Source organism: Alosa pseudoharengus, unplaced genomic scaffold, assembly GCF_046254945.1.
Source record: "Alosa pseudoharengus isolate Yale_2024_CS ecotype anadromous, Long Island Sound unplaced genomic scaffold, YU_APseudo_1.1 YU_APseudo_1.1_scf_7, whole genome shotgun sequence".
In the NCBI taxonomy this organism is placed as follows: Eukaryota; Metazoa; Chordata; class Actinopteri; order Clupeiformes; family Clupeidae; genus Alosa; species Alosa pseudoharengus.
The window spans coordinates 14,935,797-14,959,949 of NW_027468859.1; the positions used below are offsets into that span (position 1 = coordinate 14,935,797).

The window sequence follows — 24,153 nt, forward strand, 5'->3', positions numbered from 1 at the left end:
TTGATTTTTATGACCATTTTATTTGTTATTGGTTTGGCTCCATTTGGTGGAATCGAAACAGACGAGAAATTCGAACATAAATAACACACAAGGGATAAAGAATCAGACCAGTGTGTGTGTGTGTACGTGTCTGTGTGTGTACGGGTCTGTGTATGCGTCAGTATTTATGTACCGTATGTGTGTGGTGTTAATGTGTGTACAGAATGTACATGTGTACATAAATAACTTTTTTATGATTTATGTCTCTGTGTGCTTGTGTGTGAGGTCAGGTCAGGTCAGCCCAGTTCAGTGATTCTGCTAGACTGAAAAAGCACAATGTAGCTGCTGAATCTGAACAGCTAAAAAAAAAAACAAATTACAAGTCAACTCACTCATAAACCTGCACTCAGGATGGAGCTCTCTGGAAGAATCTGTCATTTATTGACAGAGAGAGAGAGAGAGAGAGAGAGTGAGTTGGAATGGGCCTGCTTTTTCCTGACAAATGTATATGTGTGTCAGTGAGAGAGGGACTTGGACTGAGTGTACTGTTACTGTGTGTGTGTGTGTGTGTGTGTGTGTGTGAGTGAGAGAGAGAGAGAGAGAGAGAGACAGAGAGTGAGTGAGAGACTAGAAGGCTTTGGATTGGTTCCCTGTGTCATGCTGCACTTTTTAAACCCAACCAATCAGAGCTCAATCTTCCATCACCACATCAGCTTCATACTCCTCCCCTGCATCAAATGGTCACCACAGTTATTCACAGGGACCACCATCTCTCCTGCATTGCTTCCAAAACAGCTCAGGTTTACAATACCAGAGCACGCTGGCTGGCTGAAAAGCTAATCTCCTTAGCTGGAGCTAAGGTCTCTAAGTGGAAAGGTCTCTCCGCACCCGAACCAGCAGGTTCAGAGGAAGCTTCTTTCCTGCGGCTGTCAACTTACTCTAACTCTGTATCCCTGTGAAAACCAATCAACTAAGCCCTCAACCCCCACCTCCCCACCCCGCCCTGCCTGATGCCTCCTTGCCTGTGCCTGTTGAGGTGTCCCCACGACTTGGCAACCTTGACAGGGACAACAAGGAGGCGGACATCCCAATCCCCTAAAGTCAGTGGCACGTTATTCCGATGCTATTTTAAGGGCGAATGCAGGGCCACAGAAACGCCTGCAGGAATGACTGAATACTATGCACACCCATCTACAGACACCCCTGTGCATGCACTGAAACATTCAAAGCATTGATAATATTTGTCCGTTTCCCGGTTTCGTTTGTGCATTGGTATGATGGAGGATTAGGGCCACACATAATAATTTTTGCCATGACGCGATTAAACTCGACATCCACATGCAATATCTTTACAACAACGCCTAATAACGACCTATTCATTTGAACAATTTATACAGCCCTATAAAGACTAAAGTTACCTTTAGTTTTGTCCCAATTTACGCTTGGCTTTAAACATTGTGTTAGCTTTAACATCAGCCTATAATCATTATTCCAGCTGTAACACTAATGTTTTGACAAGCACCACAATTTTGCCTACCTTGCCCATCTGAAATTAAACGGTCCTCACCTACAGAAACCTCCTTCTCCATGGGCTTGTGGAACTGCCAATCCGCAGTCAACAAAACAGATTTCATAGCTGGCTATGTCAATCACCTTTCTTTGGAACTCTTTGCTCTCACTGAGACTTAGATCAAACCAGAGAATACTGCCACCCATCTGGACGAGGAGGTGGAATGGGCCTGCTTATCTCCAACAAATGGAAATTCACCCGTCTGCTGCCTTCACACAAATATGTCTCATTTGAATACCATGCAATCACAGTGATCGCCCCAGCAAAACTCTAAGTGCTGGCCATCTACCGCCCACCAGGACAACTAGGCAACTTTATGGACGAGCTAAACACTCTGCTGTCCTCCATCCCTGAGTATGACTGCTACTCGTCCTCGGCGATATGAACATCCACTTAGACGCCCCAGGCTCAGCAGACTTTTTGGCCCTGATCCACTCTTTTGACCTCAAACTGGTTCGCAGCCCACCTACTCACAAAGCTGACAAAGAGCTTGATTTGATCCTTACTCGGAACTGCACCACAGACACCTTCATGGTGATACCTCTCCATCTTTCCGATCACTTCTTCATCCGGTTCAACGTCAGCCTGACAGAACTGCCTCTGGCTCTTCAGCCGATGGTCACGTTCTGCCGCAACATCCGCAACCTGTCTCCAACCCACTTCTCCTCTGTGGTTGCCTCCGGTCTACCTCCACTCAGCACCTTCTCCTCTCTGGAGGTTAATGATGCCACAGACTCGCTCTGCTCCACAATGCGTTCATGTCTGGACGAATTGTGCCCTCTTACTCCAAGGCCAGCTCGATCCAAACACTTTCATCCATGGCTAAATGATACCCTCCAATCGCAGCGCACCAAACTCAGAGCCGTGGAGAGGAAATGGCACAAATCTAAACTAACTGATGACCTCAAAAACCTATCCTCCTTTTCAGCCAGCATCACTGCTGCTAAGACAGCCTTCTACAATGACAAAATCAACACAGCCACAGGCACTCAAAAAATTGATCGATTGTTTAATCAATTCGATTGATTGTTTAAAAAACTGCACTCACTGATGCACTTATTCTTTTTTTTTTGTGATTAACTTTTTATTATGTTTTTAGTAAACACAAAGACAAAACAAAAAACAAACAAACAAACAAAACCGTCATCCTCATAACATGAAGTCAGGGAATAGTGGCCAAAGGGAGGGGGGGGGGGGTCATCCAGTGGGGCAGTCACCAAAGAAAATTGTTCAAGGAGGGGTGCAGATATAACTCAAGAGTCTCTAAGAAGTTCACAACTGATGCACTTATTCTTATGGTACTAGACCTTTTTTTTAATTGTCCTGGAATTGTTGAGAAAATTGCTTTAAAAAGCTTAAACTGTTAACCATGTTGTTAGTCGCTTTGGTTAAAAATGTGTCAGCCAAATGTAATGTAATGTAATGAAATAACTACCAGCTTTGCTGCCTTGATCCTTTGCTCCCTCCATCCTTTCGTTGTTTTCAAAATCGTTTTATATCCATGTGAATTAGCTTAAATCAGCTTACTGTGTGCTGATAACCAGAAACCATAGATAGTAAAAGAAAGTAGCAAGTAGCCTACAATTTCTGTAATTGCTGCGTCCATGCGTTGTTATTCTCTCTCCTGCTCAAACAAGTTGTGCGTGCATTAAGTTGATTTTGATAACGTGTACAATCAACGTGTATAAAGTGTACAAACTTTACTTTACAGAAAATATTGTAAATAGCCTACTGTCATGCAGTTAATGGGATACTGTGCAGAGTTGGAAAGTTATAGTAGGTCAACTTGGTGTGAATACAAATATATACTGTAGAGGAAATTGTCTCTCGTTGTTGAGTTGCCTGATGGTAAGCACAGTACGTATGGCCGTACACCTGCTTGGCCCATAGGAGCTGACCTAAATGGACAAATCTGCCATCATAATAGCAATCCGAAATGGAACAAGCGCACCTGTTGTTAAAGGGAATGTGAGATGATGCTCTGATTGGTTTATTACACGTTACGCCCAAACCACACCCATGAGTAATGTAGCTACTTCAGACCAACCCATTTTAGATTTGCGCCAGGCGCAACTGTCATTTATCCCGTCGGTAAAATAGCAACAGCGCCCAAGATCCGCCCACAATGCTACTTGTTTTGCGTTTGATATTTGTGTTTTAGATTGTTAAAATAGAGACCAAAATGTTACCAGTGTCCTGTATAATGTGTACATTGTCTATATTGTATCTGGTATGTAGTCTGTATGTTTATATATTCAGGCCTAGTCTGTCCTAGCAGACTAACACCATCAGTGGGAACAAAAGCTCCTAGTGTGGACTAAGTATATTGGCCAAATAAATCCTCTGATTCTGATTCTCACTGATACTGGGGGGAGGTCTGGGGCTGGGGGACCCTCTGGTCGCATGGGTGCTGGCCGGATGCTTGTTGACGAAAGGATCCAAAGAGTATTTTCTTGGAGCTTCTTAGAACACAGGAGTAACATGGTGAGTGTGTGTCTTATAACTGCAATCTTGTGGCTGCATGTGTGTGTTATATGATATATTGACTGTAGTAGCTGTACTTATGTGGTTAAACTTGGATAAGTGTGGCGTCTATGGCTATGTTAAAAGCATTTATATGTAGGCTGTGTGTGTGTGTGAGTGTGTGTGTGTGTGTGTTTGCATGGATTTAGCATAAAATCTTTCTATCTGGTGTCTTTTCTTCCCCTCTGTGTCTCTCTCATTCAGGACTGCTTAATGCTCCTCTACTCTCATTTGTCCCGTTCTTATTTCCAGCCCAGTCGTGCACCCCCCGCCCCCCGGTGGTGTGTACATGGCGAGCGGCACGTTGCCGGCCGTGGAGTTGAGCTTGCGCCTGGAGACCAGCCAACCAGTCAGCTGCCTCAGAGAGGGACAGGGAAGGAGGGAGGGAGGGAGAGAGGGAGGAAGAGAGGGGGGAGAGAGAGACTGCGCACAGCAGCTTTTCCGCTGAGTTCACATTAGCCACTATCAGTGGAAAGTGAAAGTCATTCAGAAAAAGACCTGGCCGACTCTGTACCTTACGGGTGTGTGTGGGCGTGTGAGTGTGTGTGACCTGGTGGGAGAGTGTGTGAAGCCTGAAAGTCATTCAGAAAAAGAGTACTTGCATGATGTGTGTGTGTAGTCTGTAGTGTGTGTTTTACCTGTGGAAAGTGAGGCACTCAGAAATATTTCCACTTCTGTATGGATGTGTGTGTGTGTGTGTGTGTGTGTGTGTGTGTGTGTGTGTGTGTGTGCGCGTGTGAAGACTGGCTATAAAGAGTCATTTCGAAAAACAGTGTTTTTTGTTTTCACAAGGACATCAGACATTTTGGCAACCCCCTGTCTTGCACACACACTAACACACAGCTTCAGTCATCTGACCAACAGGAGTGTTTCTGCACGTCTATATTCACGTGCAGTGTGGAAGAGTAAATGTGTGTGTGTGTGTGTGTGTTTGCACGTACAGTGCGGTAGTGTGTGAGTGTGTGTGTGGGTGGGTGTGTGGGTGTGGGACAGTGTCAGGCAGACTGAATGATCTGAACAGTGCCGTGGCGCTGGGCTGAGCCAGAGCTGATGTCATACAAAGAGCAGCTGAAAGACCTCATATGGCCTTTTGTGTGTGTGTGTGTGTGTGTGTGTGTGTGTGTGTGTGTGCGGTGCAGAAAGAAAGAGAGAGAGAAGGCACACAGAATGTATCTCACTGTAATGTTAGCCTTCTAGAGTTGGCACAGACAGAGAGACAGACAGACAGACATACACACACACACATTCCTCATTGGACTGTAAGTGCCAGAGCCAAGTAGTGTGAGCAAATGTGTGATCTTTTTTGGAGGGCACGAGTGTGAGTCTGGCGTTGTGTGTGTGTGTGTGTCGACGCCACAGCTGTGTGGGGCTACGTGAGAGGCGGCAGGAACACACTCATCCTCCACTGCCCCTCCCTCCCTCTCTCACTCTATTTTCCCTTCTTCCTCTCTTTCTCCCTTCTTTCTCTCTCCTGCCCGCTCCCTCTCATTCCCTCCCTCTCCCTTTCTCCCTCTCAATCCCTCCCTCCCTTCCGTTCCCTCTCATCTCTCTCCCTTTCTTCTCTTCAAAATGAGGTGTGTGTCAGTTTTTCTGATATGTTCAATGCCACACAAACACACACACACACACACACACACACACACACACACACACACACACACACACACACACACACACACACACACACACACACACACACACACACACACACACACACACACACACACACACACACACACACACACACACACACACACAACACTTACTAACCAAGTGCCTAATGCAAGTCATAGCACCTGCACCAATACACACACAAACGCGTGTTCGCACACGCCCACACACACACACAGATACAGACAATTGGTATATTACACCACAAAGCTGACCTGAAACGACCTGGTGGTGTGAGTGGCTGTGACTGTGTGTGTGTGTGTGTGTGTGTGCATGTAAATGTCATTGATCTATTTGTACTCCACATGATTTAAAAGTGACAGATTGTCTCTAGGGCAATAGGCCAGAAAACATTAACCTGCACAGGCCTTTCCGCTCTCCCTCTCTCTCTCTCCCTCTCACCTTCTCTACCCTCTCGTCCTGTTTCTGTCCATCCATCATACGGTCTACCTGTCCTTTTTTGTCTCCCTCCTTCACTCATCCCTCTGTTTCTCTTTTTCATTTGACTCACTCTCCCTCCATCTCTGCTCTTTCTCTCCCTTTCTACATGTTTTCCTTGGTTGGTCTTTCCTGTAATGACTGTGCTGGGTGTGTTTTATTGCTCTAATTATGGAAGAAAGTTGAACAGTTCTCGTCATCACTTCTCTCTTGTTCTCCCTCTGTCCTTCCTTCCTGTCTCTCTGCCCCTCTCACTCCCTCTTTCTTTTCTGGTCTCTCTCTCTCTCTCTGTTTCAGGTGTTTGTCTTGTGCTTCTTTCAGGGTCACACTGACTTTCACCCAGAGCCCACACATATCAGCTCACTGGCCCCACCTGCAACACACAATGCTCTATCTGGTATCTGGACTGTATAACCACCAACGCATTTGGTTACTGCTAGACACACACACACACACACACACACACACACACACACACACACACACACACACACACACACACACACACACACACACACACACACACACACACACACACACACACACACACACACACACACACACACACACACACACACACACACACACACACACACACACACACACACACACTGCTGGCTGTGCTGTGTCTACTGTTCAGCCAGAGCTCAGAGTTGAAGGCCAAGGCCAGAGCACACAACATCAAAGATTAGAGGATGAGGCAGAGGAAAGAGGGAGAGGAAAAGAAAAAATGTGGAGGAGAGGAAAAGAGGGGGAAGAAGATGAGAGGAGAGAGAAAAAGAGTAACAGGGAAGAAAGAGGAGAGGACGAGAAGATGAGAGAGTGAGCACAGCGGAGGAAAAGAGAGGAGTGGAGCAGAGAGGAAGCGGGATAAGAAATGAATGGAGAATAGAAGAAAGGAGAGAAAAGGAGAAAACACCAACAGGAGAAAAGGAAGATGATAAAGAGATGGGACAGAGATTCAGTGGCTGTGCTATTTAAAAGTGTGTGTATGTGTGTGTGTTACTTAATTTGTGTGTGTGTGTTTGTGTGTTACTTAATTTGTGTGTAGCCAAGTGTATACACCAGGGATCTTGTGCATGTGTGTGTGTGTGTTCACATAGTCTACAGGACTATGGCGCCCTCTACTGGTCCTTTGGGCAAACTGATTCGCTACAACTTCAGAGACCATTCTGCCTACTATACACACAGGCATCATCCTCATTACTTTATTCACTAAAAACCTTGATTGCACACACACACACACACACACACACACACACACACACACACACACACACACACACACACACACACACACACACACACACACACACACACACACACACACACACACACACACACACACACACACACACACACACACACACACACACACACACACACACACACACACACACACACACACACACACACACACACACACACACACACACACACACACACACACACACACACACACACACACACAAAATGGCATAGCAATTACTGTAGCTCTGTGTTGTTCCCTGAGAGGTATAAAGAGAGCAATAAAGAAGAAAGGCCTAGTAAAGACACACTGGGAGTTGGTAAGAAGTGCTGATGCAGTTTAATTAGAGGTGGTGTCCAGCATCCTGGACCATTTAAATGGCGATGGGAGGAAGGCCACAGACAGCGTGTGGACGCCACAGAGGCGCACACTTCAGAGTGTGTGCTCACAAGTACATGTTCAATGTCTTAGAGGTTCACAGGACAAGTATTCACAGGAAGGGAAGACACACACCACACACACACACACACACACACACAGACACACACACACACACACACTTCACTCTCTGTTCCTCTCCCGTTCTTAGCTTCACAGCTCAAAGCATGATCAAAAATACAAAAATAAACAAAATACTCCAAAATACAAAAAAATAAAATTAAAAGGGAAAAAATCTAAAATGCAATCATCAAAAACAGTCCAAAAACATAAATCAACTAAACCTGAGATCATTCCTGGTGATGACATCAATGACGGTACAGTGATGTAATTTCTATGTGCCATCATGCACTCTTGAGGCTGGTCAGAGGTGGGTGGGTTTTGCAAGACGGTCACCGCCAAAGAGCTTGCCATCCCCCATCATTTGCTTGGTAGGAACCACAAACCACATGACCACTCCCGACGGGTTGATTGACACGACGAAGTCGGTGGAGTCTTTAAAGGCGGGCAGGAGCTTCTCCTGATACACATCATAAGCCTAAGCAAGAGAGAAAGGGAGACAGAGGGTACTAGTTTGAATGATGGGCAATGTGCAGTCTTTTGTGTAACTAAAGCTAAATTAATAACTAAGCTAAATTAATTCGGTAATATCAAAAATATTTATTAATTATAGGAGTCAATGCAGAGAAAAGCTAATGGGTCAAGAGGACCTGGATGAGAGGTTAGAGAGGACTAGGGTGAGGGGTCAAAGTTGAGATGTTAAGAAGAGAGGACTATGGTGAGGGGTTAACAGTTAAGAGAAGAGAGCAATAGGGTGAGGGGTTAAAGTTGAGAGGTCAAGAAGAGAGGACTATGGTGAGGGGTTAACAGTTAAGAGAAGAGAGAAGTAGGGTGAGGGGTTAAAGTTGAGAGGTCAAGAAGAGAGGACTATGGTGAGGGGTTAACAGTTAAGAGAAGAGAGAAGTAGGGTGAGGGGTTAAAGTTGAGAGGTCAAGAGCAGAGCATTGTGGGATGAGACCTGGTACACGCCGGCAGTGTAGTTGAGCTTCTTGAGGGAAGTTTGGTAGCGGTATGGCATGTCCTCTCGCCTACTGAAGAACACCAGGGCACTGGCGTCATTAGATAGGGGGCGCCAAAACACCTCCACACCACTCTGCTCCTGAGAGAGAAAGACAACACATTTACTATCAACTAAATACGTCTGCTTTTAACAACTGCTTTTAACAAAACTGAGGTGAATTTCACTGAAAGAGAGACAAAGAGGAAAAAAAGAAATTAAGTGCAGGGAGAGTTAGAAAGAGAGAGAGTCATGTGTGTTCAAGACCCTTAAATGCAAGGTGAGAGGTGGAGAGTTGAGAGGTCCTCACCTTGATCAGGCGTCTGCCCTGGATACCTAAGGGGTCCTGGTTGATGTAGATGAGGCCCTTGTTCTGCAGGATGGTGCGGGAGCGGGCGTCTATGCTCCGCAGGTCGTTGGACATGAAGAGGGGTGCGGCCATGATCGCCCACAGGGCCATTTGAGTCTGGGATTGGTCAAAGCTCAGGCCAAAGTCTCCAATGACCAGCTAGAGAGAGAGAGAGGGGGAGGGGGGACATCTCTGAGTGTGAGTGTTAGCATGTGTATACCTCTACCTCTGACTGCAGGTTGCTGGATGTCCTAGTTGTTTGTAGGTTTGTCTGTGTGTGTATAACCTGCGTTGTGTTGAACCGCGCGGTTCAGCCCTGAACACGCTCGGACTCGAACCTGCGAACAGCAGCACCTAGGATCAGAAGTCGAGCGTGCTGACAATCGAGCTAAAAGCCCAGGCTAGCTTTCATGTCAGCACTGCTCTTGAGGTGTCGAGAAGTGAGGTTTTACTAACCCTCCACACGCACAGCTATACGGACGCAATAGCTGGCATATGTTACATGTGTATGTCCGTGTCAATGAGTGAGTGTGTGTGTTTGTGTGTGTGTGTGAATGAGTGTGTGCATTTGTGCGTCCGTGTCAATGAGTGTGTGTATGTGTGTGTGTGTGTCAGGCTTGTGCAAAATTCCGAATTTTAGAATGGATCTCCATTCAATTCACAAATTGGAATTTGAATTGAATTGGCTCCGCCCCACAGGAAGTTGAATTTGAATTGGAATTGGAATGACAGGAAGTGGAATTAAATTCTTGGCAATTCAATGCAATTCCACAGTCAAACAACAGGAAGAATGTGTTGAATCTCACATGCATTCCGTTTTGGGAAAGTTACTTTGGATTGTAAAATTAAATAGCTATTCTTACTTAAAATGTTTAGTTAGTATAACTCAGTTTTTGTCTTTTGTTGATTATGTTGATTTTGCTTTTTGATAACTTGGCTAAAAGGAGTCATTTAAGGGAACATGATCATTTAAATCGAGTAAACTATACTTGAATAGCTTAAGTTTTGCTACACTGTGAAGTTAGTTAGTTAGTTAACCTTACTTAACCTGTAAAACATGCAAACCGATTGCCTTGAAATTACAGACTAATCTGGGATAGGAATTCCAAGTTGTGCAAACAAATGCTTACTTTGTGTAGTACACTTACACTAAGGAGAATTCCTATTTAACCTAACTTGGTCATTACAAGTAAAGTATATTGTGTAAACACAAGGTGTGCTAACTGATGTTACATTCTGCACTTCCAGAATGCCACTGCCCTGGCCCACATACTGTATTTGTAAAGATATCACATATTTACATATTATATTGTATATATTATATACAATTTCCTTACTGAAATTCAATCTTAAATTACAAGTGACAGTGACAAATATACAAATATATACTGTTGGTGTGTAATTTATGTGGATGACTATCCAAAACACTCTAATGCTGTGGGTAGAACTTCAGCAACATGTTACATTGGTATTTTGTTTTACTACACTCTGAAAGTACTGCACAATGAAGGGGAGACCTCACTAATATGTGGCACACACCTGGGTTTGTCCAGTGGTTCAGGGAACCCCCTAATCTTTGATGTCCACAGTGAGTCAGGACTTTGTTTTACCACTTCATTCAAAGGCCTGATTTTGGCATTTCAGTGTATCCATGATGTTGTGAAGGCATTGGGGTTGATATTAATATCCTGACCAGAGAGGAGAGTGCATGTAATGGACAGCCACTAACACCACCATGTCTAATAGCAACATAAGTTTGCAAGGAGAGCACCCATAAAAATCCTAATCAAGCTCACATTTAGCCTCAGTAACTTAGCAGAGACAGGGTACCTGTATGTATGGTTTCCAGCTACAGATCTGTGTCTGTCTATAACTGTCAGCACTAGTTCTACTCACAGGTTTGGTCTGTTTTGGATAGTCATTGATGGGGTGATGTATCAATATAAATCACATATAAATTACACAACAACACTATATATAGCCTTTAGTGTCACTGTCACTTTGTTATTGTAACTTAACCTTCTAACACTGTTCCGGTCAAAAATGACCGATTTACACATTCCCTGTACCATAAATATGGCATTTTTCATCAGATTGCCTCAAGATCTTATGATATCCTTCACAAAAGGCTTTTGAACACATAGCATTTATTGTGACTACTTTCTTTGAATTTTGAGTGATTTATTCAACGTAGAAACACTTTTTTTGTTCACGGTCAAAAATGACCGCCATAGGAAATGAATGGGAAAGAGTATAATTTTCATCCAGGAGATAAAATACATGTCCTTACACACACTGCTACAACTTACCACCAATGTTCCCACGCACATGCATGCATGCACACACAGAAGCACACACACCACACACACACACACACAAACAGACACATAGCCTACAGTACACACACATGGACACCCACTCACAGACACAAACACACACACACACACACACACTCAGTACATGTTGTCAGTTCATGTTGTCATGTTGCCACTTGTATGTGTGAACCACCAATGTTCGCACACATATGCATTCACGCACATACAGAAACACACCCACCCCCACACACACACAAACAGACACACACACACACACACACACATGTACACCCACTCACGCACACACACACACAGTTCATGTTGTCATGTTGCCACTTGTGCATGTGAACCACCAATGTTCGCACACACAGGCATGCACACACACACACACATGTACACCCACTCACGCACACACACACACAGTTCATGTTGTCATGTTGCCACTTGTGCATGTGAACCACCAATGTTCGCACACACAGGCATGCACACACACACAGAAACAGACACACACCCCACACACACACACAAACAGACACATACACACACACACACACACACACAGTTCATGTTGTCATGTTGCCACATGTGTAGGAAAACCACCAATGTTTGCACACACATGCATGCACACACACACACACACACACACACACACACACACACACACACACACACACACACACACACACACACACACACACACACACACACACACACACACACACACACACACACACACACACACACACACACACACACACACACACACACACACACACACACACACACACACACACACACACACACACACACACACACACACACACACACACACACACACACACACACAGTTCATGTTGTCAGTTCATGTTGTCATGTTGCCACTGTGCATGTGAACCACCAGTGTTCGCACACATTCACGCACATACAGAAACACCCACACCCACAAACACACATGATGTAGCTGTTAATGTTCTAATAAGGTTCTGTTTACAATAAATGTTCTATTAAATAATACTTTTTGTCATGGTATTGGTATTTAAGAGCAGTTAAAACTGTCCGGTCAAATTTGACCGCGAACAGTAAATTAAGGGGGGTAGCAACGAACAGTGTTTAAAGGTTAAGATTGAATTTCAGGAAAGATTAATATGTGATCCCTTAAACAATATGTAGGCCGGGTCTGTGGTATTCTGGAAATGCATTTTTGTCATATCAGTTAGCTGAACTGTGACATTAGTTAGCACAACTTCAATACACCTTTTGTGTTAAATAAACATACAGTATACTTTACTTGTAATTGTAATGACCAAGTTAGTTGAAATAGCAATTCTGTGTACTGTACTGTAAGTGCAAATACACTAAGTGAGCATTCGTTTGCACAACTTGACATTACAGACAAATCTGGAATGGGAATTGCAGTAAACTAATTTTACAGTGTAGCACAAACTTCAGCAATTCAAGTATAGTTTACTTGACTGTTTACTTTTCTACCTCAAAATGAAGTAACACTCATTTTACGCAAGTAATCTCAACAAAAGACAAAACCTGAATTCTACTTACTATAACATTTTAGGTAAGTAAAACTATTATGTTTTACAGTGTGGAAATATAATTTGTTTAAGTTACAAGTTGTGTGTTTAATGCTATCATATCTGACATACAGTATACTGTGAGGGTTCATTGTAAAACACTACCCTTAAATTATGTATATGAATTTCTTCGAATTTCATTGAATTTCAATTCTACTTCCTTTAATTCAAATTCGAATTGTAATTCTACATCCTGTTTTTGACCTTAATTCAAATTCAATTTGAATTAAGCAGTCATTCTCAATTAAATTCTGAATTGTGCACAAGCCTGGTGTGTGTGTGTGTGTGTGTTAGGGCTGTGCAATACATCAAATTTCAATTTCAACCTCAATTTTGGCTCCAAACAATCACAAAAATAGTATAACCGAGAAAAAACTATTATTTTGCCACAGTCTGTTAAGAAATAGGCTTTTTGGAAATACATACAATTTCAACTCATACGGTACTGTTCGCTGATTCACGCTGCTTCTTTAAGCCCCGCAACTGACACACCCCTCCCCTATGTACACAGGCCACTCAAGCAGTTTTGGGTTGCATGTGTGTGTGCTCCTGCTGTCGGTAGCATCATGAACCACGCCAAAATTGTAACTAGAGCATTCTCTGCTAAGATTTTTACTATCACTGTCAATCGAAGCGACCAAAATTACTCAAGAGAACTTATGGCAAGTTGGCTAATCTAACGTTAGAACACACCTGTTTTTTGTAAATCAGCACAGTACAGCTTGTCTATTAGCTTCTACTAAGGCACGAGGATAACAGGAATAATCGTTAATCGTGATTACAATTTTGACCAAAATAATCGTGATTATGGTTTTTGCCATAATCAAGCAGCCCTAGTGTGTGTGCATGCGTGTGCGTGTCTCACCATGTCTGGGTCATTCCAGCGTCCAGGTCCAGCAGCCGGTTGCAGGATGTCCTGGTTGGTGAAGAACCAGTCAGCAATGTTCAGAACACTCGACCAGGAGTCCTGGATGTCACCATAATTCCGCCACAGGTTACAGATCTCTCCCAGCTGAGTGTAGTTCACCTACAGGAGAAAACACACATACACACACACACACACACACACAAGTTACCTCCAAAAAAGTATAGGAGGTTGGTGGTTTAAAGGATTGTATAAGACAGGATCGGATAGACATTTTGAAATACATTCACCTTCAAGGTTGTATGAGCAGAGCAGTGTGTGTGTGTGTGTGTGTGTCTATATAGGTCACTTTTACCTTGGGAGGAAGTCCGCCTTGATAGGCGGGCCAACTGCAAGAGTAGCCAATGGGACGGCCTGTAGCATTCAGGGCCTGGGACATGAGTGGGTAACCTGTCAAGTACAAAATGTAATGATAATATCGATGGGTTTAAACACTAGCTAACTAACCCATGTGGGTTTAAAGAAAGTGTTAGCATTATTAGCCTTTATTAGCATTATCTCGCTCACCCTTCTCCTGTTCTGTGGCGTTGGAGTAGCATCCGTCCAATTTGAGCATGTCGATGCCCCAGTCAGCAAATGTCTGGGCGTCCGTCTGGATCTTATCCAGAGTGGTGCCAGGGTAGCCACCGCACGTGTGCGTGCCAAAGTCACCATAGATACCCAGCTTAAGGCCGCGGTCATGCACGTAGCGCGCCAAATGAGGGATGCCCTTTGGAAATCTGGATAGCGAGAGCAGGAGGGAGGGAAGAGAAAAGCAAAAAAAAGTTTTAAATGCATTTTATCAAGGGAATCTGAAAGGGTCATATGGGACCTATGTGATTTGAAATGACCCCATACAGTAATTTCCTGTATAGTAGCCACATTGTGTACAAACCGCAGGACAGTTTATGCAAGTTAAAAAAACAAAACCATATTAATACCATATTAACTGCCCCTGTGTATTAACCTCATAGCTAAAGACATTTACTTTTATGAAATCAATGTGTAAACCTCAGTTAATAGTTGGGAAATTACTGTAGTCAGTCAGTAATGAGATAGAGTTTAGCACTGGACTGAACTGATTCAGAGTTTAGAACAGGACTGAGCCAAACCGGAGTTTAAAACTAGAATAGGCTGAGCTTGGTTTACTGGTTTAGCACTGGTTCAGTCCTGAGGTCTAGTGCTGTTCTTCTAGCCCAGTGTTTTAGTCCTGAGGTCTAGTCCTGTTCTTCTAGCCCAGTGTTTTAGTCCTGAGGTCTAGTCCTGTTCTTCTACTGTAGCCCAGTGGTTTAGTCCAGAGTTCTAGTCCTGTTCTTCTAGCCCAGTGTTTTAGTCCTGTGGTCATATACTTTAGTCTTGTGCTTTAGTGATCTGTTTTACCATTGTGGTTTAGTCCTGTAGTTAAGGGATCTGCTTTAGTCCTGTGGTTTGGTCCTGTAGTTTAGTGATCTGGTTTAGTCCTGTGCTTTAGTGATCTGTTTTACCATTGTGGTTTAGTCCTGTTGATTAGTCCATTTTAGCACTGTGATTTAGCACTGTGATCCAGTTCAGTCTTGCCCCGTGGTCTAGCACTCACCTCTTTGGGTCTGCCTGCAAGCGTCCATTGGCGTCCCTCTCCATGGAGGACCAGCAGTCGTCGATGTTGACGTAAACATAACCCAGCTCACGCCAACCGTCCTCAGCCAGTCGGTCTGCCATGTCCATGAAGAGATTCTCACTGGAGTAGAGGAAAGGAGAGGAGAGAGGAGGGGAGGGGAGAAGAGAGGAGAGAAGAGAAGAGAAGGTGTGGAGTGGAAGAGAGAAGAGAGCATGAGATGAAAGGAGAGAGGAAAGCAGGAGAACAGGATAGGAGAGAAAATGAAAAGAGGTGAGGAAGGAAGAAAGGATGAAGAGAAAAGAGGAGTGCAGAGAAGAAGACATAAGTGAGGAGGGAAGAGGTCAAGGGAGGAGAAGAGTCTTCTGCTCATCTCACAGCAGGGGCTGATGTACAGCAGGGACAGACACACAACTCCATCCATCATGAGTGAGTGGTTTTGGAGGCACACACAGGAATGCTGGAGCTCTGACTGATTGATGGACACAGAGGCAGGCGGCAAATGGAGGCGCGACTGCAGTCTGAGCACGTTATGGAGATGTGGGTCCAAACCCACTGTACTGATTTTGTTCTCAGACATAAAGCAAGAGCTGCTTCAAACCTCAGCCCACAGTGACTCACAATCACTGTCAAGTCCGAGTGCTTTTCAGGATGCAAACTAAAAACATGAGAACACACACACATGCATGCACACCAACACACGCACGCACCCATACACACACACACACACACAAGCAAGGGAAGCACAACTGAACTATCAAGATAATGTTGCTTCTCATGTCTTTTATATCATCATGCATAAATATATGAAGAAATCTATTGTAACTCGCCAAACACTCTCTCTCTGTCTCCTTTCCTGTCGCAGTTGCTAAATAACCCTCGCTGAATACAGCATGCCGTGCTAAAACGGTCATGTCATGAGTTATTGCAAGTCACACTGTATGAGTTGATTCCAATAATATCTTGGCCAGAGAGTAATGTCAAATGGGGCAATATCGTTTATCATGTCTGCTGATCAGCATCTGCACAGTTGTAAAATGAGAATAGATGGCTCTCAACATGGAATGTCATGGAATGTAAGAATTTTTGTCATAAAAAAAGCTTAGGTTGACTGAATTTTTCAGATTGTGTGTGTGTGTGTGTGTGTGTGTGTGTGTGTGTGTGTGTGTGTGTATTTCTGTGCATGGAGGTAACATGAAGTGACCCTTAAAAATACTGTAAAAACGTACATCATAATGTATTTAATTCAGCTGCTCAATTGGTCACATCCACCCCTTCCCTCCATCACATTACCCCAGTGTAACAAGACCTCCACTGGTTCCCTGTCCCGCAGAGGGTCGACTTCAAAGTCCTTCTCCTCCCTTTCAAGGCCCTACATGGCTCTCCCTCAAAATGTCATATCTGCTGCCAGTGTTGACTCTTTTAAGTCACTCCTCAAAACTCATTTGTTCAGACAAGTTTTTAACTTAACAATGCCTAATATGAGTCTTTCAATTGCATTGACACATCTGCATTCCCACACTGTTTCTCTTGTGTGCTTGCCTACTTTTATTTTATTTGTACTCTCTACATTTTATCTTTCTTTTTTCTGTTTTTTTTTACACTCTAATGTTCAGCACTTTGAGTATGTGATAAAGCGTTCTAAATATAAATATATTACTATTATTATCATTCAATACCAAGCTAGCATTACCAATCCTCAATTGCTATGAAATAAAATAACAATATCCTACTATATTAATGAATAATTTAAATAAGCATTTTATTAAATAGCTATGATGCTAACCCTAGATTTACCTGTTTACCAATTCAGAAGACCTGAGAATTACTTGGTTTAAAGATAATGGCCCCTGTTGAAGATACTGGTTTCTGTGTTACTTTCCCTTAGACATGGAAAGCTTTATTTGAACAACTCTTAGCGTATAACAACTGTAGTTACCTCAACCTGTTATTGGGAAAGCTGTGTTTGAATTACAAGTTGAGTGAGTCACATTAACTCAACCACTGCTACTGTATGTAGAACATGAATTGTAAATGCAGACAGACTTTTTTCTGAGAGCTCTGTAGTCTTATAGAATTGTACTGTACTCCTGGGATGTATTTCTTGTATGAGGTTGGCTGATTCTAACCTGATACAGTTCTTTGGGTCATGATCACAGTCAATGTCACAGCGGAAGCGTTCCCATGCCAACCAGCCCATGGGTGGAGTCCTCATCAAACCATTGTCCAGAGCCAGGGTGCACGTGGACAATGCCAGAACAAGAATAACCACCGCAGGAGTCATGCCTGTGTAGAAAGAAACGATACATAACAAATCTACTTACAGGTTGCTCAAATTCAAATTCAAAGGTGCTCATTAGCATGACTGTTTGGGTACAGTGTTGCCAAAGCTAGTGTTACATATAACACAGTAGCATCACAAAAGAAAGAAAACAGAGATACAGCAATGTGGGTATAAACATGTGAGCACAGAATAAACAGTAGAAGAAATAATACTAGGATGATAGGTGGAGGTGAGTATGTGTACTGTATGTGTGTACTGTATGTGTGTGTAAGTGTGTATGTGTGTGTGGTGCCACAAAGACAGGTTTACTTAAATCATGTCCCTCAGGTTGTGACATTTTAACACATTATGCTTCCAGGGCAGCAGAGGGCCAAGAAGTACAGTTGTGCTCATTAGTTTACACACCCATGCTAAAGTTGTACTGCATGGTGTGCTCTAGAGCGTTGCTGCCTAGGCTGAACCTGTTTCTGTGTTTCTGACACCTGAGCTTTTTTTGGAAGATCATAAATTTGGTCTTTGTTGGATTTAATGCCAGGGCCCAGGACTGGCAGTACTGCTGCAGCCCCTGTTGTGAAGGCTAATGAACCAAGTCCCTAGCCTCGTGAGACCATCCTGATCTCGCGAGCTTCAGGGTTTCACTCGCAGATCAGTCTGGATACTTTCCGTTAAAGAGAATTTGGAGCAGTTCACCAAACGAACGTCCAATCAGCGTTGGCTTTGAGGTGGGTTGAGGTGTGACGCAACGAACAACATGACGGCATCCACAGAGATGAGCATAGCTATCGCGCAAGTTTTATTCAAATTAGAAAGTATTCCTGGGTAAGCTGTGAAGCTATGAGTCTCAGCCATGCAGCTGGGAGGAATGAACGACACAGACATCCTCCACGGCTGATTCCAGTTCATAATGGAGGAATATACTTTCTTCAGAAGGGCCTACCGTGAAAACTTGATGGGAATTGTCGTTGATTAGGTTCAGGTCACATACAAATGGTAAGTTAAAACATCTTAACGTTAGTCACGTTCCCTAACTTAATTGTATGTTAAACGAAGGCATTAGAAGAACACTTTGTTCATCTAATTGGTTGATTTGGCCCGTCGATAACCAACAAAGGTGGTGATAGACAGATGGTTTATCCAATCAGCTATCCAGTATTTCCGCCCCTTCCCAAAAGTTCTTCAATGAAAAGTTCCCAGATGGATATGGACCAAATCCATCTGGCGGAGTCAGGTTACCAAGTCCCTGGCAAAAAGCAGAAATTTGGCCTTGTTTTTTTGGAGTCTGAGTAGGGGGCTTTAGACTGTTACCGCTGTGCACCGCTAATTTCTGTAAATATTGAATAATGTTGGACTCAAGACTACAGCCATGCCTCATTCCTCTATTTTGTGTGAAAAACATCTGTCAGTTTTTCTCCAATGTTTATACTGCATTCACATGTTTACATTTATATTTAAGTAATTCAATCAGAGGTTTTACCCACTACACTACTTTCTCTCTCACTCCCTCCCTCTCCCTCCCTCTCTCACACACTCCCATATTGACACAAGCAGGCAGGTTTTATACTTCTGGCACAATTAAGCATCTTGTGACTGCTCACATGAGCAGATATGTTTGTGTGTTGGGTGTGTATGTGTGTGTGACTGTGTGTGTGTGTGTGTAAGATCCCTTTCTCTTCTCACCTGACAGGGTTAGTGTCTATGCATACAAGCCCTCTCACATCCCATTTGTCCATGTGTTTGTGTACGTCTTAACGGTCACTCTCACCTGATCGGTTTATGTGTGTGCGAGTTCATTTCTCTCCCTCCCTCCCATCTGATCGGTTTGTGTGTGTGTGTGTGTGTGTGTGTGTGTGTGAGTGAGTTAATTTCTCTCCCTCCCTCCCAACCAGTCTGCTGATGAGAGGTTGTGTTTAAAATGGAATATTTACTCAGCCTGTGTGTGTGTGTGTGTGTGTGTGTGTGTGTGTGTGTGTGTGTGTGTGTGGATAAGGCAAGTGCTCTCATAGCGCCTCCTAGGGGACTTCATAAGCAAAACCCATCGGGCGCCTCGGCAGAGCAGCAGAACATGGTCTGTCCATCTGGCCGACCGTCCGTTTAGGTATTCCTACTAATCTGCTCATCTCTCTGTCTGTCCGCCTGCCTGTCTGTCTGTCCGCTTTGGTCTGTCTTGCATCATGTGTCTGTCTGTCTTGATGTCTGTCTGTCTATAACTGCTACTGCCTGTATATGAGCAGAATTAGTCTCAACTCCTCTCAATGAATCTTGTATTTCTGCATCCTGATGTGTGCCATTCAATCAGAAGAATATAGAGTAAGCTACAGAGCACGAACTCCCCTGAGTCTGTTTGTGACTGCAGCCTCACAAAAAGAGGAGCCGGTTAGATCATTAGACTGAAATCGTCAACAAAATCAGCTCCATCATCATCATCACCATTATTCGTGTACTGCCCCAGACAGCATTTACATCTGTGCCAGATCCGTTTTTGAATCGGCAGATTCGCGCAGCAGTCGCACTCACTATGCAGATCTGCACCAACTTTGCGCCAGACTTGTCTGTAGCTTCTGACTGTGACAGTCCATCCAGCGGGTGCGGCGCCTATCCGGGGCAGCTTCGCAGACCAGACGCGCCACAACTGAATTGAGTCCGCCCGGCGGGTGTGGGCCAGATCCTCAGGAGCTGCGCAGACCTGACGCGCCACAACTAACGGAACACTTTTCCCCCACATAAACCTGCAACTGCAACTACGTTATGTGATTATGCAGAGTGGAAGACAGGCTGCACCGTCTTTGTGATTATTGGTAAGTACATTATACAAGTATCATTTTAAATGTAAACTGGTGTTCATGTCATTTTAGTCTGCTAAATATTTAGGCCTGTTCTGTATTAAACATGAAAGTTTACAAACTTAGTTTACTCTGAAATTCTGACAACCTGAAACGTGCCAGACAAGCTGGGTAGTAGCTACGGTTAGCTTGTAGTCTAGGTTCTTTTAAACATGCATCCACAACTATGTGAACATGAGCTTTAAGGCTAAATTGGTGAGCTTTGCTTATTATTCACCAAAATCGCTTAATATCGTGTCCATTGTGTGTTAGCTGCAAATTCGTAGCCATATTGTCTGTCGCTAGCCTTGCTGCTAGTAGCACTGCAGGTAGCTTTAGACGGCCAGCGTTTTTTAAGCCTGTTTAAAATGGATTTAGATTGGAAAAACTTGGCTGTAAAGCCTTTTATCGAAGGTCCACAAGAATTGTCGCTGTCCTCCAGTTTATCCGGTTTGGGATGCAATGCGTTGTTGGCATACTATAACGTTACTGTTATAAAATAAATAATCTTTGGATGTTGAATCTAATATTTACTCTTTGTTTCTTTGCTTTGTGTGCTTTTTGTACGTCTCACAGGAGCAATGAGGAAGAATCGCAGGTTGATGCCTAACTTTAACGTTAGTCCATTGGGCTAGTTTTTGCCTTGGTCCTCTGACATCCATCCGTGAACGGCGCTGCTATTCACCGTCTGCTCGAAAATATTTCTCAGGACAGCTACTAGCTAGCCTCTGCGAGAGATCTGCCGCTGCCGCGACCAAGGAACTGCTGCTGACCTGCGAGCTGCCATGATAGCAGCCTGCCCTGCAGTCTGGATTGAGTAGCCTAGCTAACGTCGAAGAACTCTCACGAAACAACAAACTGTCGCTGTCAAAGTCCACCGACCTGCTGATCGATCTGCAGGATCGCCCAACTGTTCTGTGCTTTCAGTGCTCCCCAGACTGCCAGTAATCTTCCTCCGACACAGCTGAGCGCCGTCGTCATCATCATCGGGACATCAGCCGGTTAGATGCAACGGACTATGTTAACATGACATTTTCTTTCAGTGCGTTTAGCGGAGTTTGTTTATCAACATAGCTTAAGCCTTATATTTTACATATTGGTTTCTGTTATGTTGTAAGCCTAGGCCTAAGCTCAGGCTAGCGGACACAGTGTTCTCTTTTGCCTTTTTAAAATAAAAAACTATTTAGAAAATTACAAATTGTGTGGGTCTTAATTGTCTGATAGCTTATATGAATCACAGACCAGGACCAGATGAGCCCCAGATGTAGAATATGAGTCTGGGCCAGATCCGCACCAAATGCCATGGCAATATTAACTGTACTGGGCCAGTTCTGGCCCAGATCTGTCTCTGATCCGTAATTCCAACCTGTTCCGGTATTGGCCCGTTGGAAGAAATGACCCCGGGGCAGGTCCGTTTAGAGGATCTGCGCCAAATGCTAATGAAGATCTGGACCAAATCTGGCCCAAATATATTTTGCTGTCTGGGGCCGCTCTATTTCAAGGCCAATGTCACTTGGCAAGATGAGTGTATCTGCAGGTTGCTTTGTCATGTCTGTGGCCTCTTGATTACGATCAACTTCAACCTTCGTAAAATACAGAAGTTGAAAAGAGGCGATATCACCACCGAGCTATTGCACCAATGCCTTCTTAACCTAGAAGTGAATCTATAACAGCTTTTCAGAGGGCTGACTAGGGCTTCAATTATTTGGTTCTCTGACTGATTGTATGCTACCTAAAGCCTATGCATACTCTTTTTCTTATAGTTAGACCACAATTGAGCAGTATATAGTGTTGTTATAGGTTCTAAACAGGGAGCACTTCACAGAGTTAGAGCACATAGAAAACTTCCTTTTAAGCATGTTAGCTTGAGAATACATTTTACAGCGCTGTCGGTACAGGTCCATAAACACAGCACATTTGTCATAAGTGTAGCTATGTGAAGTGTCAGGATCTGTTTCCCAAGCCAGTTACTTTCCTAGATCTGTTGCACTAAACATCAAGCTAAAAATGAAACCGTGCAAACGCATCATGATCAAATCGAGGTTTAAAAAAACTCACTCTCTCGTTGCGATCAGAGAAGCTTCCAAGTTGCTGATTTTCGGCTCCAGCGGTAGTAGCCTATGGACCTTTCCCGAACTCAGGTGTAGCCTACTGCCGCGGGTGTGCGCAGGTTTTAGAGTCCTTCGTCTCGGAGTCCTCTGGTAACTCCTTCTACTAGTCAGCCCTTCCGTCCCAACTCCATTCTGAAAAGTCGCGGGAGTCACATGTGTAGGCTATGAGAGAATGTCATATGACCCTGAGATCACATGACGTAGCCATATGACTCCGGTTTTTTTTTTATCTAGAAAGCTGTTCAAAGATGTCCTTGCACAGGTCCGGTGAACGATGTCATTGTCAATAACTGATCTACAGTGGATGTAATGATTGAAGAGTCATATGCCATGCCTGTAGCCTCTGCTCTTGGATTGCTGACAGTGAGCAATGGTCTGCAGTAGGCCTAGGAATTAAGTTTAGTAGCCTAAATCGAGTGAGAGTTTGCATGTATGTCTAGGTTCTCTTGGGGCTGACAAAAACTGAAAGCCTAAATTGGCGTTTAACGGTAGGCTAGCCCAGTGGTTTTCAAAGTGGGGGCCGCGAGGGGGTGCGGGGGGCCTCAGCAAGTTGGAAGGAAAAATAAAAGCAACAAATAAATACATTTGAATTTTTTTAAATATGTATTACTATGAGGGTTGTTATACAATGCCATTATAATGTGTTGCATATCTGAACATTATATTTTCCATGATAATGACTGGGAATAATAGTAGAGTGATAGATCTCATATAGAAGAGAGCCCCAAATACAATTTTTAGATAGATAGATAGATAGATACTTTATTGATCCCCAGGGGAAATTCAAGGTCTCAGCAGCATACAGACAACACAAACACATTCTTTAACAGCAGAAAGAGTAATTAACGTATATAATATAAAAACACAACTAAGCAATAAGGACAGTAGAAGATAAAGAATATGCTAAATATACTAAAATACAAATTATACTAACTAACACTTAATCTAAATCAATTCTAAAAACAGTATCCACATAGTGGTGATTAATCAATCAGAGGCGCTTGCAATGACTGAGGCAGACTGAGCCTGTGATTCTCTGTGCATAGTAAGGTATGGTAAGGTGCTCTGTGTGAATGAGTGTCATGGTGGTAGTGCAATGGTGATAGTGGTCATGGTGCAAATGAGTAAGTCCAACAGTGCAACAATGCAGAAATAAAGTAAAGTCTATATATCTATATATTTAACTATTTAAGAAAATGTATAAGTGAGGCCACAGTTCGGCTGTGGCATGGGGGGGGGGGGGGGGGGGGTTATGCATATGTGCTA

At 43.7% G+C, this 24,153-nt stretch overlaps 1 protein-coding gene across 1 annotated transcript; it reads right to left on the bottom strand.

Moving 5' to 3' along the window:
- Window positions 1-7,746: 7,746 nt before the first annotated feature.
- Window positions 7,747-23,026, bottom strand: LOC143109834 (alpha-N-acetylgalactosaminidase-like). The gene is made up of 9 exons (XM_076272624.1): window positions 22,835-23,026; window positions 17,803-17,959; window positions 15,656-15,796; window positions 14,608-14,819; window positions 14,396-14,490; window positions 14,041-14,202; window positions 9,236-9,433; window positions 8,887-9,027; window positions 7,747-8,406 (listed from the first exon to the last, which is right to left on the bottom strand). Exons 2-9 carry the CDS (start codon window positions 17,955-17,957, stop codon window positions 8,233-8,235), a joined length of 1,278 nt encoding a protein of 425 aa, XP_076128739.1. The 5' UTR covers window positions 17,958-17,959; window positions 22,835-23,026; the 3' UTR covers window positions 7,747-8,232.
- Window positions 23,027-24,153: the final 1,127 nt, after the last annotated feature.